Genomic DNA, 22,984 nt, shown 5'->3' on the forward strand with positions numbered 1-22,984 from the left:
TATATAGTAGCTGTTTAGTTGCGTAGTCTTATAGTTGCAGGTTGTTTTGCACACAGTATTAGGGGCTACGATTCCCGCTAATAGGCCACGCCCCCACCGGATGTGCGCCGCAGAGCCCGTACTCAAGGCCGTGGATCAGGACCGGAAGTAGGCCCCCTCTGTGGGTCAGGACACAGTGAAATACACCGGCTGGCAAGTGTCCCAAGGGGATAATCGGGAGTCACCTACCCGGTCTCTTATGAGTGATTCCCGGCTGGAGGTCCCTCTTCAAGGGGTTGTAGAGGCAGGCAGAGGCCGCGGAGCGAGTCCTCGGGTCCAGTCCGGAGATAGAGGTGATTGCCCGGTAAGTGAGTTCTGCCGCGATCCGGTCCCCGTAAGGCCTTGAAAAAGTCACTTCTGTAACGAAACGCGTCGGCCAATCACGAGCTACATCCAGTCTTTCCACATCCGGTTTGTCATATCCGGTAGTAGTGCGCTCCAAGGTGGAACGCACGCCAACAATACACTGGGCGGTTGGATCGCCGTCCCTCAGCAGACCTCCGTAATCCTCCGCGATAGTGTACCATCTATACTCCCTACTAAGGACACTCACCCGCAGATAAGGACGACATCTGGACCTGTCTGGACTCGTCGATTCACCCCTAACGCTACCAAGCGCAAGTATACTGGTCGCTATATTCGATCAGTTTTTTCCACTATATAATAGCCAGGACAAGCTGGACTGCAAAATTATCAGGACATTTGCCATATCATCTGCAATTGAACTATTTAGCCTGTATTTCTAATAAGTTACACATCAGTGTACCTTTATGGTTGGACTACCTCACTTTACTTTATTTTAACTTTATTTTACCTTATGAACCACTTTTATTCAAACAAGAATGCCAAAATGTCAGAATAATTGAATGGTTTACAGCAATGTATGCGTTTTTACAGGAATCAATGTTTACATCCATGTGTGTAAATTTATACTAGTCTACAACTATTTTATCAATCACTGTGTATTTTTATGTATTTATGTGCCTATAAAAGTATCTTGTCACGACACGTGCTTCCTCCAATCATATCAACCCACAACCATTATTTAGGTCTAGCGCAGAATATTTCTGTGTATTTATATGTTGACAGGTTGGACTTCCCTGATATTCCGCTGCTGACCTAATTATCCTGTAGTGCGCTTCCCTTCCCTGTAATCTAATAATTTATAAAACCGGACTGCTCTGTAATTATTTTGGAGGGGTGTCTTGAAAAAATTGTGGAGACCCTAAGAGTGTCGCGAGTTGAAAAAGTTTGGGAACCACTGGGTTAAGTGATAACAGGCAGGACTGCTAATGGTCTTGTAAAGTGTTTGCATTGAATCTATACTTGCCAACTTTGACATTGAGCAGTAAAGAGGCAGGTGCAGTGGGGGACATGGTACTGCAAATCATATAATTTGATACCCGTTTCCCACAGCGAAATGCCGCAATTGTCTCATCAAGCTATAGGGGTGAGGCCAAAATTGCTGCCACTTCACTAGGGGGGTAGGATCCAGGAGACAGGTCTGCACTCCAAGGGGTCTGGGAGTGCTAAACAAAATTTGTGAGTCTCACTGACTTAACGGGAGAGGAGGCAAGAAAGTACGATTGAATCACTTCCTACAGGAGGAAAATTGGCATACATCTATGAATAGTGCACAAATATGTATGCACTGTGTGTCTGCATTTCTGCAGCTTTGTAAATTACACATATGCTTTTAACACACAATTTCCAGATCATAATATGATTTTAAAAGAAATCTCATGCTATAACACTAGAGTGGATTGACAGTGCCTCCAAAAACAGAACCCTTTTTCTTGTTTCTTTTAAGACTATAGGAAAAAGTGTCTGAGACAGGTGGTACATTTTTTCAACATTTTCTCTTCTGCAGGTGAACACCAGATGGAACTCTTGGATTATGTGGCAGCAAAATTTCATGAAGAAGCTGGTGTTTTTAAACTCTTGGTAAATTGTAAATCTACTTTACAATGTGTACCCAAATGTGAAGCACTTTTTACATCAATGAATTCAGCACATAATTATGAAAAACAAGACCATCTTATACTGACTGAAATGGTCTACGTATTTACTCCATTTTACTGTCTACTCTTAATGGCACTATATTAGGTGACTCACATTTTATAAAATTTCCCCGATACCCCAAGGAGTGTATGGCAACTGTATATTCCTGGTAATTCCTTTTCTTTTTGTCCTCTCTTATGATTATAACAAATAATATACGGAGAGTGTAACCCCATCCATCAATGATGCATGTTGTAGACAGAATCCTCCAGCAATATAAAACACCTGCTCCTCTCATCATATTAGTTAGGACTCCCACATGTTGCTAACTAGTTGTTTGATGTAACTGCCAAAAAATAAATCTGTAAGCAATTTGCCTGTACAAGTGAATGGTAAAATTGCACTAATCTAGTTGTACAGTTACTGCATCTAACAAGAAGGATCACAGTAAGATAAATGGGAGTAATACTGCTATAGATACAGTACAAACCAATCTAAACAAATGACAAAAATTGAAGCTAAACTCAGGCATAGCAGAAGCTGCAGGCCAAAGCTAAAAGGTGTGCAACATAGGACTAATTCATGAACTACTCGGGAATTATGGTTGTCCTGACCTCAACTAATTTTCACATATGAATATGTTCTACCAACAAGTTGTGCAGCATTGAGCAAAACAAAAATCGCAAGCACTCTACAACATTCAAATCAAAAACCATTGGCTCTTCACCAACAGAGACACTAAGACGCTAGCTAAGCAGTCAGTAGAGACAGTGTCGGACTGGGATATGAAGGGCCCACCAGGGGGAAATGCAGTGGTAGGGGCCCACTACAATGGGGTGTGGCCAACTGTAAGAGGGGCTGTGGTCAGTCATTAAAGGGGATGGGGTCAGCCCATGGAGGACAACGTATAGCACCATAGTATGGTCCATAAAGAAAAAGTGGACATTTGCAGTGAGGAGCCGCGACGGACAAGACAGAAGAGAAGAAAGAAGTCAATAGGAAGTTAAGTGAAGGGGAGCAAATGCAGCATGGAGGGCACTGTGTTAAACAGGGGAGACAGGGGAAGGGGAGGGATGAATTGAATATAATCAATCGGCATCAGCTATTAATATAGTGCCACTAATTCCGCAGCGCTGTACAGAGAACTCACTCACATCAGTCCTTGCCCTATTGGAGCTTAAAGTTTAAATTCCCTAACATAAACACAAACAGACCAAAAGAGACTAAGGTCAATTTAATAGCCAATTAATCTACTAGTTTTGGAGTGTGGGAGGAAACATGGGGAGGACATACTAACTCCACACAGTTAAGGCCATGGTCGGGAATTGAAATCATAACCCTAGAACTGTGAGGCAGAAGTGCTAACCACTGAGCCACAGTGCTGCCCAAAACAAGGCATTTTGACAAACTAGACAGTAATAGACATCAATTGATACACAACACTCTTTTGCTTGCACCATCGCAACACAGGGCTAAAAACAACTATCATACATATATGCCAGCATACACATGACAAAAATTGGCACACATGTACACAGACCCACACCTCCTAACATTTGTACATATCAATTGGAACAAAATAAGCCTCATCACTGATAGCTACTCCCTCTATCTGTCCAAGTCACTAATCCGCTTAACGGGTGACATCTTACCTTTACGGTGTTACTGACAGACTTAACATACCACTATGAAATAAAGATACGGAGACTTCGTTTTGGCTAAATGAAAGGTCAGTAATTTATTGAAATGTTCAATATATTGAGAAGAGGTGGCCAATATAAGCAGACCAATCAGCCCCTAAGCCACACCCATGCGCTATCTACTCCACCCCACTAGATTGGGTACGGCTGGGGCCCGCCCGCCTAAGCGGAGCCCCATAACCCCGAAGGGGTATACTCCCTAAGTGCTCACCCCTTAAGGGGAGAGTGCCTACTGCGTCATGAGTGTGACCAAATTGTCTGCTGACTGGGCTGCTTACCACCACAGCTGGGTCCCATTAGGAACCCAAGCCCGCCACCAACTGACCCCTCATAGCCAAAACACTGAAGATCTGCTCTACGAAATACTCTAACCCTGTATCTGCCAAATGCATCCCATCAGGCCTATATAGATTTGTGAAACGTGCTCTGATGCCCGAGTAGCTGATAAACTCGCCCCCTATTTCTGAGAATATTCTCATCGCAGCCCTGTTAACCTTCCCGCGAGCCTTTTCAATACGGGCTGGCCTGTCTGCTCCCCTCCAGTTAATTCTAGGGATGATGTGCGACCAGATGAGGTGTACTGTTGGCCAATGTCGTTTAATCGCTCCAATATCCGCTTTGATCCCTACTATAAGCTCTACACCTTTCCACTTACCCAAGTCATTGCCCCCGAGGTGGATTATAATTACTGAAGGGCGCCCAAACCTGACCTCGCTATCCCTGAGAAACTTCTTGTCACGGGCACTAGGAGTCTTGCCCAGGAATTCACCAGATGACTGGGCTTACCAGAGTAGTGAAGTTCACACAACGGTCCTCTGGTAGCGGGGTGACTAGCGGAACAGATATCACAGCAAATGGAGAGAGAATGCCAATAAATAATAGGAAATTCAGTGACTTGCAGCAATTTCTGGTCAATGAATCAGCGACTAGCTGATATAGTGGAAAGGCAGATTTGAACACGGAGATCAGGATGGACGTGAGTAGATGCAGGGAGGTAGCAGGGAAGTCAGTGGTCTGCGTACAGCAAGTTGTACCACTGCTTATGGTGAAGAGACTTGTCCAGGTGCAGGTAGGTAGCGGGGAAGTCAGTGGTCTGCGTACAGCAAGTTGTACAACTGCTTATGGTGAGAAGACTTGTCCAGGTGCAGGTAGGTAGCGGGGAAGTCAGTGGTCTGCGTATAGCAATTGTACCACTACTTATGGTGAGAAGACTTGTCCAGGTGCAGGTAGGTAGCGGGGAAGTCAGTTGTCTGCGTATAGCAAGTTGTACCACTGCTTAATAGGTGAGGATGTGTACAAGTGTTGATGAGTTCAAGCATACAAAGATAATAGGATGCAGACACTGAGAGCACAGAGGAACTTGATCCCAATAGGTATGCAACGTATCCAACAAAGTCTATATAACGATATGTGTGGCGCTGCTTGGTAGAGACTTGCTCAGCACAGATATGCAGGCCAATAATGGATAGTCAATCACAGTTATGCATATAACGACTGAGTAGTACGGTTAATTCCAAACAGGTATGCAGCGTAACAACAGTAACAGTCTATAGCATATAGGCATACCGCTATTCAGTAGAACGGTCTGTCCACAGGGAGATGCAGGAACTGCAGAGACGCTGGACGGCAGAGACGAGTGTAGGAACCACAGGTGAGTAGATCCGGTAATCAGAGTCCACCTGAGGACACAGGCAGGAAACAGGAGACTGTAGCAGGTATGGAAACCAGCGATGAGTAGCACAGGGAATCCACAGAAACTGAAGACACTAGTAGTACACAGGTGATAGTAGCGGGTATGGAAACCAGCGATGAGTAGATCAGGAATCAGCAGGAAACTGAAGACACTAGTAGAACACAGGGGACACCTTCAGAGACTCACAGGGAATGAGACTCCAAGATCAGGCAATGAGGTAATGCACACAGGTGCCTTAAATAGGGAGTTGCCTGATCAACCAATTTGGATTAAAAGCAACAGTCACAAAAGTTCTTGGGAGCTGCGCATGCGCAGACCATCAGGATGGCGGACGGCCGCGGTTCAGGATAGGTGCCGGCAGGAAGGCTAGGGAGCCACGCACCAGCACAGAGGCACTCACGGTCCGGTGAGTGACAGTGGGAAGTTCTTGTGACACCAGCTCATCCTTTATATGGTCCGAAAGGCCCTGCCAAAATGTGGCCACAAGAGCCTCATTGTTCCAACGAAGCCTAAAGTCCTAAATTGGACCACATGCTAACAGCGTTAGAAACCCTCCCGGGTTCATCTTCCTGAAAATAGACAGAAAAGTAGTGTATACAGAAAATGTTACCACTATGCTGAAACCTGAAAACGGTATCAATAGATATAGATATAGGTATATCGGTCGCTATCCACAATGAGGTTGCCAAGCTCAAAAAAGAAATAACCTAGTATATGTACAAAAAATGTGTGTGATGCGCCACAATATATCTATATTAGAAAATACTACTAATAGATGGCAGATGATGAATACTTATGTTTTATTGTATTTATACACATGATAAAAGTAAAAAAAGTAGTAGCAATGCTGTTTTGCAATAAAAACGTATGTAACATATGATACAATAGTGAAAGAAAGGTGTCTGGCCAGTACACCAAAATTCCACAGATGCCAAACAAGAGTTATATAGGTATCATGTTAAAATAAACAAATATATTAGAAAATATATATATCTATTAATGGTACCAATATATAATGATCTGGAAAAATTGGTGTCATTAGAGCTCATATGTAAAAATGTAGAAAGGAGAAAAAGTATGGACAAAGTCTATAGCGGATGCATGTGGAAAATGGACACAACGTGTCTAACATATATTAGAAGGTAGACACAATGTGTCTCTTACTCAGTCTTCACGTGTCTCCTTATTTCCTTTGGTGGTATCAGAGTACACAATTTAAAGCGTTGGAGAGATGACAACAGATCCAGAGGTCACTCGTGATTAGTGCTCCGTTTTTCAATAGGAAAAAAATAAATAAAATTAAAATATGTACAGACCTTATGATGTTATGATGTATATTCTCATGTAACATCTAATTGAATCATCTGTAGATGCTATCTAGAAGCGGTGGGGTTAGTAGTACCTTTTTCATCGGGTCATCTGTATGTTATTCCCGCTTGATATAGCCCCGATCCTATCCGCTTTAGATACAAGAAAGAGTTGTGCACTCTCAATCCAGCACATCGCTCATGTTGTTATAATATATAGTCTGGGAAAATCCTCTATAAATGATATATGTGGGCAACGGTGATAATCGTGCTCTTTCACAGGGGCACCTGTGTATTAGTTCCACTTGATGTTGTCCCAATAAGGTCCGATATAGATATGATGTCTGTATATTCTTAATCTAATGTATCCGCTTTATTGGTATCCAAAAGAGGAAAAAGATGATGAATTTTGTTCCTCCGTTACTCAAAGATAATAAGAAGAGTCTTCCTGTTCCAGCTAATGCGTTTCGTCAGCTCTGTGGCCAACTTTCTCCCAAACATTTATTTTTTAAAAAAGTTGGCCACAGAGCTGACGAAACGCGTTAGTTGGAACAGGAAGACTCTTCTTATTATCTTTGAGTAACGGAGGAACAATATTCATCATCTTTTTCCTCTTTTGGATACCAATAAAGCGGATACATTAGATTAAGAATATACAGACATCATATCTATATCGGACCTTATTGGGACAACATCAAGCGGAACTAATACACAGGTGCCCCTGTGAAAGAGCACGATTATCACCGTTGTCCACATATATCATTTAAAGAGGATTTTCCCAGACTATATATTATACCAACATGAGCGATTGTACTGGATTGAGAGTGCACAACTCTTGTATCTAAAGCGGATAGGATCGGGGCTATATCAAGCGGGAATAACATACAGATGACCCGATGAAAAAGTACTACTAACCCCACCACTTCTAGATACCATCTACAGATGATTCAATTAGATGTTACATGAGAATATACATCATAACATCATAAGGCCTGTACATATTTTAATTTTATTTATTTTTTCCTATTGAAAAACGGAGCACTAATCACGAGTGACCTCTGGATCTGTTGTCATCTCTCCAACGCTTTAAATTGTGTACTCTGATACCACCAAAGGAAATAAGGAGACACGTGAAGACTGAGTAAGAGACACATTGTGTCTACCTTCTAATATATGTTAGACACGTTGTATCCATTTTCCACATGCATCCGCTATAGACTTTTTCCATACTTTTTCTCCTTTCTACATTTTTACATATGAGCTCCAACAACACAAATTTTTCCAGATCATTATGTATTGGTACCATTAATAGATATATATTTTCTAATATATTTGTTTATTCAAACATGATACCTATATAACTCTTGTTTGGCATCTGTGGAATTTTGGTGTACTGGCCAGACACCTTTCTTTCACTATTGTATCATATGTTACATACGTTTTTATTGTAAAACAGCATTGCTACTACTTTTATTACTTTTATCATGTGTATAAATACAATAAAACATAAGCATTCATCATCTGTCATCTATTAGTAGTATATTCTAATATAGATATATTGTAGCGCTTCCCACACGTTTTTTGTACATATACTAAGAAAAGTAGTGTAATTGTGCAGAATTGGATCATTCCTCTCCCATAAAGGCGAGGCCCAAGCCAAGGCCTGACCAGACAGTAGCGAGATTACATAGGCCACTTTGGCTTTTTCAGAAGGAAAATTCCCTGGCAGAAGCTCAAACTGAATGGAGCATTGGTTCAGGAAACCTCTACACAGTTTAGAGTCCCCATCGAATTTAGGGGGATTTGGGATACGCAACTGGGAGGTAGAAGCAGCTGCATAGACCGGAGTGTCAGGTGCAGAGACCACAGGTGCTGGAGGTCTGGTGGCTACTAATGTATTCTGGATGGTATCCATTCGGGCGGATAAGCTCTGAAGGAATTTTATAAGTTGCTCCTGATTGGCCTCTTGTTTCTTTACCCTTCCTACTAAATGCTCCAGGAGATCCCTCGCCGCAGAATCCATGGTTAGAGCAAACTGTAACTGATTAACTGGATATAATACTAATCTTGATTGGCACTGAAGCGATGAGTCTAACAATCTCCGCGGTGTTCACCAAGAACCGCCGCAAGGCGGGATGGGCTTTGCTGCCAGGAGTCGCAGGTCGTGGTCCTCTGGTTCGCCTCAAGATGTAGTATAGCGGGAGTAGGAGCCAGGAGAAAGCGTAGTCAGACTGCTGGGACTGGTACACAACGAGGCAACGTAGCACAACATCAGTGGGCAAGCTCAGCATCAGACAGCCAGGACTTGTACACAACGAGGCAACGTACCACAAGAACAGCGGGCAAGATCAGAGGCAGACAGGCCGGGTCAGGGTCACCAGAAATCAGAAGAGAGGTCAGCAAGCCGGGTCGGTACACAGGGGCAGGAGAGGCAGAATCATCACACAGGCAGGGTCAATACACAGGAGGCAGACAGGAAGCTGGAAACACAGGAATCCACGAGGAAACAGGAAGCAGGTAAGTTGCTCTGACACTCACCGAGTGTCAGAGCGAGGTTTAAATAGTTTTGGGGAATTAAAATTCCTTGCACCGGGTTGCGGTCATGTGACCGCCGAACCCTGAAGTGCGGCTTCCAAAGGAGCAACGCTGGAGCGAGGAGAGGTGAGTTTCGTAACAGATACACAGTTACAGTATTAAGGTCTTTATTACAGGAACTCAACATGGCATTGGTGGATTCCTGTGGTCATTTTCCCTTGAAACTGCCAGCTGTCCTTCTTCAGTTTCTTGCCTCTAGACCTGTAGAAACTTTTTTATGATCTTTATGAGCTGGCTTTTTAGTGTGTGAAAAAGTGATACTCTACTGTACACAAATAATACCGGAAACGTTCTAATGCAATTGCGAACAGAATGATACCAAACTCGATGTAGTTTGTAAGTTGGAAACATATTTTAGCCTCTTTACCAGTTTATTTTATATAAAAAGATTAGTAAACGTTAAACTTAATAAAAGGTAGTTATGAAAAGAATTACATTGCATATATATTGCATCGCTACTGATTGTAGTGTACAGAAAATTTCGATTACCACCTTCACCCAATTATTTAACTTTAACATCTTACAGTTCAGATCATCATAAGTTTGTCTTTCAGTGCTTTGAGGAAGATGTCAAGGTGTTCTCAAATATTGGACTAGCAGTTTCAATATAGGAAGACGCTCATGCCTGAGTGGTGTTTTTAAGAAAGAAAAGGATACACCGTACATTAAACCTTTCAGAGTTGAAATAGAAATCGTACAGTTTGAAGTGCATCTGACACTTGACTAAAGAATCCACTGAATTTTGAGGTTCCGAACCCGGTTGTTGGGAGAGGGAGAGTAGAGCGAAATGGTGAAGCTGCAGGCAGCTGCAATGATTGACTCTCCTATTGCAAATGGTTTTCTTGCTGGGACAACTTATTTATGTATTGCTGAAACCATGATGGGCATCCTGGGTCTTTTTGTTTATGAAATTACTTTTCATAAAATTTAATCACTCCTGTTTTCAACTTGCCAATTGCCACTTATAGGTATATCTTATAATTATTAGTACTTGACTGTCCTGTCACAATACTGGTGTGTTTACCTGAAGTCCAATATTTGACAGGCTGGGAGTATAATGCTTCATTTTGACATCACAATGCAGTGCCACACCTCCAGCCTATCACTGTCGCGGAGGAGCAGCAGCGCAACACAATATAGGAAGCATGCAGCAGGAACTCAAACAAATGTACATAATTAAACACACTCATCTGTTCCCCGTAATCAGCCTAAAGAGGCATTTAGATTAAATTATTGGGGAGGCTGCTGCTCACTGTGTGGGCGCTGCAAGTAAAATGAAACAATAAGTAAGGTGCCCCCAAAATATGGGTGCGGTAAGCGGTGAAATAATGTGCATAGTGGTAGTACTGACCCTGTGAGTAACCTATACTGAAGCAGGATTCATAAATACTTGTGTGTGAAATATGCGTAAAAAAACATTTGTGTTACTTGACAAGAAGTACAGGTGGGATTATGTCATGAACATTATGGGCCTGATTCATTAAGGAAAGTAAGGCAAAAAAATTAGTATGTTTTCTTCTGGACAAACCATGTTACAATGCAAGCGGTGCAAATTAGTTTATTATTTTGTGCATAAGATAAATACTGGCTGTTTTTTCATGTGGCACACAAATACCTGATAGGTTTATTTGTACACTGAAATCTATAGTTGATCTAGAACTTACCTTACCCCAACTATAAATCTGCCATCACATTTTAAATGTGCCTCCCCCTCCAATGCAACAAGGTTTTGCCAAGATGCAAAGTTACTCATTTGTTTTGCTTTACTTTACTTAATGAATCAGACCCTATGTGTTTGCCTTGTTATAGTTTATCATATCCTTTACATTTGGACCCTATAAGGTTTTTTGATTGCCCTTGTCCAGAGATTTTTATGACAGTTACCATCAGAAGTCAAAACTATTTAGTGCTGTAAATGTAATTGTTCTATTTGAAATTTCTACATTAAAGCTACATATGAAAGATGTCAGAGGAACATGTACACATAGAATAAGGTATTTAGTGTGTGATTCCTTTTTTCCTTTCCTCAGATTATTGATTCTATCATGGCTCTGTTCCGAGTGGATTTTAGTGGCCGAGCAGAATTGGCTGAAAGGCAGCAGAAACTAGCTCAGATGCTGTCCAGGCTTCAGAAAATTTCAGAAGGTCAGATAATTTAATTTCATTATTAATCCCACAAGCAAGTGGTAACATTGCCTTACAACTAACATAAAGTACACTACTACAACAATATTTTAAATGCACATGGGGCCATATAACTAACCCTTCCTCCATCACCCTAATACAATATGTCAAATTGTGTCTGCTTTCAGCTACGGTATGTTCATTGGCAGTTGGATATTTATTAGAAACCAGCAACTCTTAAATTTTGCTTTTCTTATCTTTAGAATATAATGTTGCTGTATTTATCACAAATCAAATGACTGCTGATCCAGGAGCAACAATGACGTAAGTTATATTTATATTTACAATTATAGAAATCACCTGAAATCTTAGCCTAACTAGGAGGATTATGGATACAAATGAATGCTAATATTTATGTGATTCTTTAATATCTAGGCTTGATGTTTACTAAGCAGCTGTTCAAAAGATGGCTATTTTAAATGGTGCCTTCCTGAATTCTAATAATTTGTCTGATATATTGTAATATACAGCAAATACAGCACTCCTGAACTTGCGTGATGTGTGTGGGCGTGAAAGGGTTAATCAAACGCAAACCACCTGGTTTGTCTAAAATATATTCAAATTTCCCAAAATGCTTGTGAGGATACCACCTTAGCTGGGATGGTAGTTACACTCTGTGGGAATCAACTCACTTGGGTAGACCAGAGTTGTGATAGGATAGTGTACCGTTTAAGGAGTGATCTTTTCACTATATCATAGTCCGCACAGTCCTCTGTGGGCACCCCACGGTAGTCCTCCACTGCACGTCCTTGCAGTGTGGGCACCATATGCTTAACCTATTCTTCTCTGGGTACATTGTGTAGCCTGCAGGTCCTATTAAATACCTGCAGGTGCACATCAATATTCCCAGCACAGTCCTCAAATTTAGGGCAAGGTAGAGATGACAGTCCTAATCCTCTAGGGAGCAACTCCCCCTGGGCTGCATGGCTGGTGCCCTTCTGTCTTGGCGCAATGCCACAATGACCTGTGCCCGCTCACCTGCAGATGCGTTGTCCCCTATGGCCGCCAGCTGGATTTTTAGCCGGCAGCCCTGCGCTCATCATAGGACCGAGGGGCTGGTTGGGCGGGTGCAGTCTGCTGTGTAGAGGTTGCTGCTGTCTGGAGGTCTGGTTCACCTTGTTCCCGGTCGTTAACTGGGCCGCCGCCTTGGCCATTGCCGCCATCAGTTTCCTCCACCTGGGTACCATGCTGTCGGTGCCACTCGTACAGCAATTCTCATCTCCGCCCTACCTGGTGAATGACTGAGGTCAATGTACTTGGCACTGCACAGAGTCTCAAGGTCCGGCCTGAACATATTGGTGTAGTCAGACATCCTGTGCCTTCTCCTGGCTGCAGTTATTCCTCTCCTGAATAACGCGGCTCTTCTGATTGGCTCACGACAAGCCGCCTGGGGTTATCCCACTGCTGCCACCAGAAATCTGTGACAGGATGGACCACCTATGCCACACTGTCTGTTGTTGCTGGGAACCGGCTGGACTTACTTTGCCACCGTCCCCTTTCGTTATTCCGAATACGCCCCTCCTCTCGCAGTACCACCACTGGGCTCCTTTATGGCACCCAGAACCATGTTCCTTCTGAGTAACTGTCGCTGCTAGTGTACTCCCATGCTGGTACCTCTGACTGCTTACTATGCATCAGGGTGCTGTGCATGGATCCACCCTACCTTTTTGATTGTGGAACCTTTTAGGGTATGGAGGTTATTCCAAGCATAGGTAATAATATACTGAATTAATATCCCGTGATAGTAACTCTCTAGGGATAATGGTGTACTTTCCCGATCAATTTCTATATATAGGACAGATGTGGAGCAATACAACACGAGTTGTATTTTAATCACTTATACACTATTTTATACCCCTGTTTTGTTTGTTTTTTGTATATTTCGCTCTAATTAGTCCTCATTTCATTTTAAGAAACATTAATAAAAGTTAATTTTTAATGAACAATAAGGAGTGCCTCTGTTTACACTATCTTTTTCTGTGCTTTTCATACTGTGACGCGTCAGTTTGTGCAATAAACTCCTTGTCATAATCGGGCGCCAACAGTATTGAAGCATGAATCAGGGCTTCCTTTAACGACTGAAATGCCAGCTCACAAGCGGGTGTCCAGTCAACTACTTTGGGGAGTTTCTTCTTAATGAGATCTGTAAGGAGCTGCGCTACAGTACTAAAGTCTGGGACAGAACGTCTGTAGTCCCCTGCAGTCGTTAAGAATGCCAGTACATGTAACTGGGTCGTGGGCTGGGGCCAGTCTCAGATTGTCTCTACCTTAGCTGGTTCTGACCTAACCCTACCTCCCCTCACACGATGAGGGGAGTGATCCAGTCACAAGAGTATATCCAAAACAAGGCTTTATTACAACAGCACAACACCACAAGACGTTCACAAGATACAGAATAAATGGTAGTATATACCCTCCAGCAGCCTCTTGCAGTTAGCACTCCAAAGTAATAATTACAGTCTCTTTCAGGGTCTTATCCTCCCGCAATATCACCACTACCGTTTAGCTAGACAGTTACTATGTCGCCCAGCCTGGGTTACTGGCTCACACAGACCTTGTCCTGATAGGGTTTTCTTCAGCGGCACAATAATGCCTGCTCAGAGTCTTTTTTTCTGATGTCTTGTACACCAGGATCTTCCAAGCTAGAGTAGCTTTCTTGGCATTCTGCTCTCCCTATATTCTTGGCTAAATACACAGAGATTAGGGTCAAATGTCTCAATCCACCCGCTTACAGCAGGGGTCTATCAGTGGACACTTTAGCTGTTAGACATACAGTCTCTGTTACCTTGATTATACAATGGAATCGCTTGACTCAATTAGCTATTTGGCTGGATACAATAAACAAAGGGTTACAATATAACATCAAGATATGAGACTTCACGCTTGCATGAAACAACAAGACATTTGACACATTGTAACCACAACATTACACATATCTGAATCTGTGGTACATCTTGATACAATGACAGTTATATTGATACATATTAATACATTTCCCAATGCTATTTCAGCTAGTATATTACTGTGGAGGCACATTGCATATCATCTAGAAGTTCTAACCTAATTACCTCTCAGATTACCTGTTGTCCTAGCTAATTAACATGGGCTGCAAGCTAGCTATGTCAAGTTACTCAGACATTGTTCTGATTACAAACCAGGTCTACGCCACACCTTATAACAATGGGCATTTGTGACAAACGGTAATTACCTTAGTTAACACAAGAAAAATTACTTCTGCTGTCCTCTTATTTTCACACAATATAGCAATATTCTTTCTATTTCTAATACATACAATATTGTAGGTAATAGCAAGGGAAAAAATGTACCTAATAACATGAAATAATAATACAAATAATACACTGATGCTCTGGTGTATATACTTAGACTGGGCCAAGGATTAATAAGTACCTTAAACTGTGAGGAACAAGTGATGAATATAAAGTTCTTAGTCCAGTAGCATCCCGTTTGTTGACAATGCTATCTCACACTCATTTACCACCACCAAGATTTGTTTCAAGAGCTGACACTCTTAGAGGAAGTTTGGAAGGCAAGGTACTGATTTATTATAACCTCCTCAAAGATTCATAGAAACAGTCACAACTAAGGATATACACTAGTAGCAAAAATTTTAAATCACTAAGAAATGTCATGGTTTTTTGAGAGAATTTATACTTTTTTTTTTTTCTCAAAGTACCATTAAATTGATTTAAAAATATAGTTAATGCATTACCAATCATGCAAATGACTATTACTGATTTATAATTTATGAAGAGTTCATACAGTGGTGTCCACTACTGTCTTGAAAGAAAAGGGCAAACTGGATCTAACCAGGATAGAAAAAGAAGTGGAAGGCTCAGATGCACAAGAGAATAAGTACATCAGAGGATGCAGTTTGAGAAACAGACACCTCACAGATCCTGAGTTGGTGGTTTCCTTAAATAGTGCACACAAAAATTCCAGTGTCATCTGCAAGAGTAAAAAGATAACTCCGGCTTGCTGGCCTTATAAGCAAAGTTGCAAAAAAAGTCATATTTGAAACTGGCAAATAAGAAAAAAACTTCTAAGCTGTGCAAAAACTCTTTGGTGAAGAAACAGGAAGCCAGAGTACTTCAGTTACTCTGTAAGGGACTTGTGATATGGGCTTGTAGGTCCCATCATGGTGCTTAACTAGGTAAGTTTCTCCTGGGTTACAGGTAAATAGTGACTCCTCTGCTTTCAATATGGACATTGGTTACACTTTTCTGAGAAGCCCCTAGTTGTTCCCCTACTTAGACCTGCTCTACCCCTTGACCCTTTTTAATTGAATCAAAGAAATTGAGTCTCCATTAGATCACAGCGATCTGCATAAACCAATGTAGGTATAGGTCTTTGTTTGTGCTGGATCAATAGGCACCTTGGATAACTGTGTACAGACACACCCTGGTAACTTGGAGTTTGTTCCTGTGTGTGGGTAGCATAACAAGATTCTTCTACTCAATATCCAGCCCCCTCCCTCATATTTGGTTATATAAGCTTGTATCTTCATCTCCCATACTGCAGTGTATCCCAGAGGTTCGCCATATAGTACACAATAGGAATTTTGTTAGAGAACTTTACTTCCAACTTTCCTAGGCAAAGTTGAACAGTCCTCTCAAATGCAATGTGTGTTGCCAAAAAAAGGTGAGAAGCCAGTGGACTTCTGCAGCAGACCTCTGTGCAAAAACAAACTGCTGCAGGAAGCTTTTTCACTCTCCTTTGAGTTAACATACTTCAGGAGCAACTGCTTTAGATTCCATTAAAAACACTCACTTAGGACACTTTGTTAGTTTGGTGATGGTAGATGGCACTTCAGAGTGGCCTCACCCCAACCCATTTCGAGAGACACTGCATCAGCTCCCCTTGGAATTGAAACCTTTTCTCAGTGAGACTCTCACTTGGAAACCCTCCCTAACTAAAGGCATCCATCATGGCTTGAGCAATGTGTACAACATCTGGGAAGGCCAGGGCTTCAGAGGACTGGGTGGCATAATCTACCAAAGTTAAGATGTAGTGTTTCCCTGTCTTGATGGACTTCGGTAAATGCCTGAATATATTCATTGCCACCTACTGAAAGGCTTTCCCAATTATAAGTAGGGGCTACAATTGGACTGGGGCTCCCCTGTTCTCTGACATACTTGCTCTTCGCTGCCACATTTTCTTACATCCCAAGTTATGTCTGTCGAAAAATATGAAGGAACCGGACAGCATGGTGGCCTAATGGTTAGCACTTCTGCCTCACAGTGCTGGTTTGATTAATTTGATTCACAATTTTATCTGTGTGGAGTTTGTATGTTATTATTATTATTATTATTATTATTATTATTATTATTATTATCTTAGGTTTCTAAGGCTCCACAGTGCTCTGCAGCGCCGTACAGTAGGGAAGACAAGGACATACATAAAAAAGTACATATGTAAAACAAGAACAGACAAAGCAGACAAAATTAATGGAGACATGAAAACAAAGGGTATGGAAGACGCTGCTCATTAGAGATTTGACATTCTAAGAGGAAGAGGCTACAGCTGAAACAAGAGGAGCTAGTGTGTCTCAGAGTGGAGATTGGGATAGTTGTGAGGGTGCATTAGTGTGAATAGTGATATCGAAGATAAGGTCACATCTCTTTCAAAAAGAGAAGGGTTTTCAAAGAGCATCTAAAGATTTGAAGGCTGTGGGAAAGTCTGATTGAGAGTGGTAGGGAATTCCATAAGTGGGGAGTAGCATGTTAGAAGTCTTGTAGGTGGGACTGAGAGGTGGTTATCAGAGACAAGACAAGGTGCAGGTCAGAGGTAGATCTAAGAGGGTGGGAGGGAGACTATTTTAATATGAGATTTGAGATGTATGCAGGGGTGTTGTTGTTGATGGCTTTGTAGGTAAGGGTGAGTCATTTGAATTCGATTCTGGAGGACACAGGGAGCAAGTGTAGGGATTTTCAAAGTGGTGCAGCAGATGTGGAGTGGTGAGAGAGGAAGATAAGTCTTGCAGCAGCATTTAGGATAGATTGAAGTGTGGATATATGGGTATCAGGAATGCACGATAGCAGGAGATTGCAATAGACAGGACGGGAGATGATGAGAGAATGGATAAGAGTTTTGGTAGCATGTTGAGTAAGAAAATGGTGTATTCTAGCAATGTTTTTAAAGTGGTGTCGACAGGACTGGGAGAGAGTCTGGATGTGAGGAATAAAGCAGAGGGCAGAGTCAAGTGTGACACCAAGGCAGCGGGCTTGGGAGACTGAGGAAATTGTGGTGTTATTGACAGTGAGGGAGATTTTAGAGTGGTGACTCTGGCAGGAGGGAAGATAGTAAATTCTGTTTTGAACATGTTGAGCTTTCGGTAGCGTTGGGGCATCCATGTGGAGATAGCAGAAAGACAGTTGGTTACACAAGATAGTATAGAAGGAGAGAGGTCAGGGGAAGAGATATAGATTTGGGTGTCATCAGCATATAGGTGGTATTGGAGGCCGAATGAGCGAATTAGTGCCCCAAGAGAGGAGGTGTACAATGAAAAAAGTAAAGGTCCAAGAACAGCCTTGTGGGACCCCAACAGATAGTGGGAGTGGAGCGGAGGATGTGCGAGAGGTAGAAACATAAGCAGTTTGATAGGTAGGAAGTGAACCAGGAAATGACTGTGTCACGAAGGCCAATGGAGTAAAGAGTGTGTAGGAGTAGAGAGTGATCAACAGTATCAGAAGTAGCAGAAAGGTTTAGGAGAATCAGTATGGAGATATTACCATTAGATTTCTTTCCGTGTTTGCATGGGTTTCCTCAGAAAACAAATGCTATAATACAGCACTAGAGATCAACCATTTATCATATGAAAACCACAATATAAGGCTATAGACTAAATATATATATATTCATGAAGCCACAAATTTATTAGCATAAAAATATATGCACATTTAAAATATTACATAAATCTAATCACACTCTAGACTAGAGATGGGCGGGTCCGGTTCCCCGAGAACCGAAACCACCCGAACTTTGGGTATCCGAGTACCGAGCTGAGTAGCTCGGTACTCTCCCGCCCACTCCGAATCCAAATCGAGGCCGAACTTCATCGTGACGCCGTCGGATCTCGGGGCTCGGTTCTCGCGATACTTAAAGATTATAAATACCCGCCTCCACAGCAATCCATCGCCATTTGACAGAGGGAGGGAGCAGGATGTAGTCACAGGCTGATTAGAGCAGGGACAGAGAATCCAATATTCTGATTCCAATTGTTGTATCAAAAATCGCTAGAGAAGAGAGAAGGATAGAGGTTTTTTTTCTTTTCCATATTTGGCACTCCCCAGTGCTTTTGGAGTGTCCCCCATAATTGTGCATAAATATTTCTGGCTGTCAAAATTACTATCTGTCAGCAGTATCTACCAACTAATTTTTAGCACTCCCCAGTGCTTTTGGGGTGTCCCCCATAATTGTGCAAAAATATTTTTGCCTGTCAAAATTACTATCTGTCAGCAGTATCTACCAACTAATTTTTAGCACTCCCCAGTGCTTTTGGGGTGCCCCCCATAATTGTGCATAAATATTTCTGGCTGTCAAAATTACTATCTGTCAGCAGTATCTACCAACTAATTTTTAGCACTCCCCAGTGCTTTTGGGGTGTCCCCCATAATTGTGCATAAATATTTCTGGCTGTCAAAATTACTATCTGTCAGCAGTATCTACCAACTAATTTTTAGCACTCCCCAGTGCTTTTGGGGTGTCCCCCATCATTGTGCATAAATATTTCTGGCTGTCAAAATTACTATCTGTCAGCAGTATCTACCAACTAATTTTTAGCACTCCCCAGTGCTTTTGGGGTGTCCCCCATAATTGTGCATAAATATTTCTGGCTGTCAAAATAACTATCTGTCAGCAGTATCTACCAACTAATTTTTAGCACTCCCCAGTGCTTTGGGCTCAGAATGGATTCAAAGCAGTCCACATATGATCAGAATGAGCAACCAGGTTCTATCACCAGTCCTGATGTTAGTATTCCCAGTACGTCATCTGGGCAAGGCGATGTCAGACTACACAGTGTTTAGAAATCATTTCAAAAAACCAAAACCAAAATTTTTTTTTACTGTGTTGAAGCGAAAAAGAAGTGTTACTGAGCAAAAGTTAAGTTCCGATAAAAAAACAAATTGCCAACATGCCATTCTACACACGCAGTGGCAAAGAGAGAATGAGGCCTTCACCTTTGGCTATTAATGGCAGATCCCAAAAAGTTACCGAGCCTACAATTGGGGCACAACTACTGTTACGCGTCAAAGCCGAGCTGCAAGATAACAGTAAGGCATTAGAGGATAATGTTTGCTCTGATTCAGAAATGACACCAATCCCTGTGGAGAGTCCATCCAACAGTGGGATGTCTAATCGTGAGCATTCTGCTGATGTGTGCCTTAATAGCCCAAGTGTAGCCGGTGATACACAAATTGAGGATGCCAATTTGGAATTAGAAGAGGATGAGGGGGAGATTTGTGTAGGCGACGAGGGCACTAATGAGGATGTTGATGAGGATGAGGTTGTTAGTGTAAGTCCTGCACCAGTGGCAGCAGTTCTGGCACGTGACAAGAAAAAGGCCATTGTCATGCCTGGGCATAGAACAAAAAAATCCACTTCTTATGTGTGGAATTATTTCTACCCAAATCCAGACAACAATTGTATAGCCATTTGTAGTGTATGTCAAGCCACAGTCAGTCGAGGGAGGGACCTTAACCATCTTGGAACCTCGTCTATGTTATGCCATTTAACGAGAGTTCATGGCAAAGTGTTGGGAAAAGCTGTAAGTTCTTCCCAAAAAATTACAAGCACTCCATCATCAGCTAAGACCCTCCGCTCACCGACATCCCGACGGCTACAAAATACACCCACCACACCATCCTCATCAATATCCTCCGTTACGCTCGGAGTTAGCCCGGCATCCCACTTATTAAGGTTGGATGACTCCTGCACTATTATTGATTCATCTGAAGAAAGCCTTAGTCCCACTGCTGCTTCTGCTGTTGCTGCTGCTGGGGGTGAATCGTCAGCCCAGAGGCAGGTCAAGAAAATGAGCAGTCCTACATTTCAGCAATTAACTGTGAAACAATCATTTGCTAGGGAAGCAAATATGACAGCAGTCACCCAGTCACCAAGCGAATCACAGACGCCATGGCTGCAATGTTAGTGTTAGATCTGCGTCCAATCTCCACAATAAACGCAGCTGGTTTTTCACAGTTAATTGAGGTTTTGTGTCCGCGTTACAGAATTCCATCGCGACACCATTTCTCCCGTAAAGCAATTCCGCAACTATACCAAAAAGTGTGTAAAAATGTAAAGATTGCGCTGAAAAATGTCATTCTGCCCACTGTCCACTTAACCACAGATATGTGGACAAGTGGAAGTGGCCAAACTAAAGATTATATGACTGTGACAGCCCACTGGGTTGGTCATTCACCTTCACCAGCAGGAACAGCAGCAGCATGTACACCACTACATAACATTTGTCACAGGTAGGCCACTCTTTGTATCACCGGCTTCACTAACAGGCATACAGCTGACAATTTGTTACGCAAACTGAGAGATGTGATTGATACATGGCTTATACCATTTGGACTCTCCCCAGGGTATGTCATTTCTGATAACGCCAACAATATAGTGCGAGCATTACAGCTGGGTGATTTCCAACACATTCCCTGTTTTGCTCACACCATCATCTTGGTGGTGCAGAGCTTCCTACGAAATAACCGTGAGGTGCAGGAGATGCTTTCGGCCATTTCAGGCATTCAGCCACAGCATGTAGGAGATTACAGCAGCTCCAAGAGCAGTTTAACTTGCCCTGCCACCAACTTAAGCAAGAGGTGGTAACTAGGTGGAATTCCACCCTGTACATGCTTCAGAGGATGGAGGAACAGCGCAAAGCCATCCAAGCATATTGCACAAGCCATGACATTGGGAAAGGAGGGGGGATGTATTTCACTCTTGCACAGTGGGGAATCCTTTCAGTGCTGTGCAAGGTGCTGAAACCATGTGAAGTTGTGACGTGTGAGGTGAGTGCGGACTCTTCTAGTTTGAGCCAAGTTATTCCTTTAATTAGACTATTGGAAAAGCAGCTTGAGAAAATGAAGGAGGAGCTGAAAGCAAGCAATTCAGCAAAGTATGTTGGCCTTGTCGATCAAGTACTTCATTCGCTTCACAATGATCCTCGAGTTATTAAGATCTTGAACTCGGATTACTTTCAATAGGTAGTTGATATGTAAATGTCAGACAGTCCCTTTCCTTACTGGGAAGAAAAGCAGGCCATTTGGAAACCCATGTACAAACTTGCTTTGCAATACTTAAGCTGCCCACCCTCCAGTGTGTACTCTGAACGAGTGTTCAGCACAGCAGGGAACTTAGTCAGTGATCGCCGCAGAAGGTTACTTCCCAAAAATGTGGAGAAAATGATGTTTATAAAAATGAACTACATCTTCCACGAGGAAGGACTTCACCATCCAAGACATTCAAGCACTGACTGATCTCTAATGGTGGATTCAAGCGGTGATGAATTGATAGTCTGTGATGATGACGTAAACACTGATGAGGGTGAGGATGAAGCTGAAGATAACATCTTTTTAAAACTTTCTATGTAAGTGTAGGGTGCAATCTACCCCCAAAAAGGAAAGGGACTTGTGGCATTTCCATATCACGTACCGTCTTGAAAGGCTGCTGTTTGGGCAATTTATTCTTAAGGGCAGGGTGTCATAGACAGAGTGACCCCAAACTGGCTTTGTCCATTTCTCTTAATATTGTACAGTCTATAACGGCTGAATTTTTTAGTATTTTCGACAAGTGGAGGGGGGCCTAGAGAGCCAGAAACCAAACTAGCTTTGTCCATTTCAATTAATATTGTACAGTCCATAATGGCTGAATTTTTTTGTATTTTTGACAAGTGGAGGGGGGCCTAGAGAGCCAGAAACCAAACTGGCTTTGTCCATTTCAATTAATATTGTACAGTCTATAACGGCTGAATTGTTTGGTTTTTTAAACAAGTGGAGGGGGGCCTATAGAGACAGAAGCAAACTGCCTTTTTCCATTTCTTTACATATTTAACTATAAGTGTAGGGTGTAATATACATCCAAAGACGATGGCTGCATTGCCAATATGCATAGATGGAGAGGAAGACAATTTGTTTTGTGTGTAGAATAAATGAAGGCCTCCCTACCAGGAATTAAACTATTTTTTGGATGATTTATTACCTCTACAATTAGATTACTTATCTATGAAACAGTTGGAGCACTAAAATGGGTTATTTTAGGCCCAAAAACATTGATTTTCCAACAAAATAGCAAAACAGAACGAAAACCAAAACACGCAATGGCGGTTTTGCAAAACCAAAACCAAAACACGACGGTAATCCAGATCCAAAACCGAATCCAAAACCACAACAGGGGGGTCAGTGACCATCTCTACTCTAGACACAGCAAATAAAAACAGGACTCTA

General features: G+C 42.2%; 1 protein-coding gene across 12 annotated transcripts in view; it reads left to right on the top strand.

The window, feature by feature from the left end:
* Positions 1 to 22,984, top strand: part of DMC1 (DNA meiotic recombinase 1) — a 326,134-nt gene that overhangs the window by 186,159 nt on the left and 116,991 nt on the right. For all 12 annotated transcript variants that reach the window (XM_075182845.1, XM_075182850.1, XM_075182852.1 and 9 more), the window contains 3 exons: positions 1,910 to 1,983; positions 11,366 to 11,480; positions 11,723 to 11,783. In XM_075182845.1, the coding sequence (XP_075038946.1) occupies positions 1,910 to 1,983; positions 11,366 to 11,480; positions 11,723 to 11,783 (250 nt within the window). The remainder of the gene's footprint in view (positions 1 to 1,909; positions 1,984 to 11,365; positions 11,481 to 11,722; positions 11,784 to 22,984) is intronic.

The sequence above is a fragment of the Mixophyes fleayi genome, chromosome 8 (genome assembly GCF_038048845.1).
Source record: "Mixophyes fleayi isolate aMixFle1 chromosome 8, aMixFle1.hap1, whole genome shotgun sequence".
NCBI classification, from domain to species: domain Eukaryota; kingdom Metazoa; phylum Chordata; class Amphibia; order Anura; family Limnodynastidae; genus Mixophyes; species Mixophyes fleayi.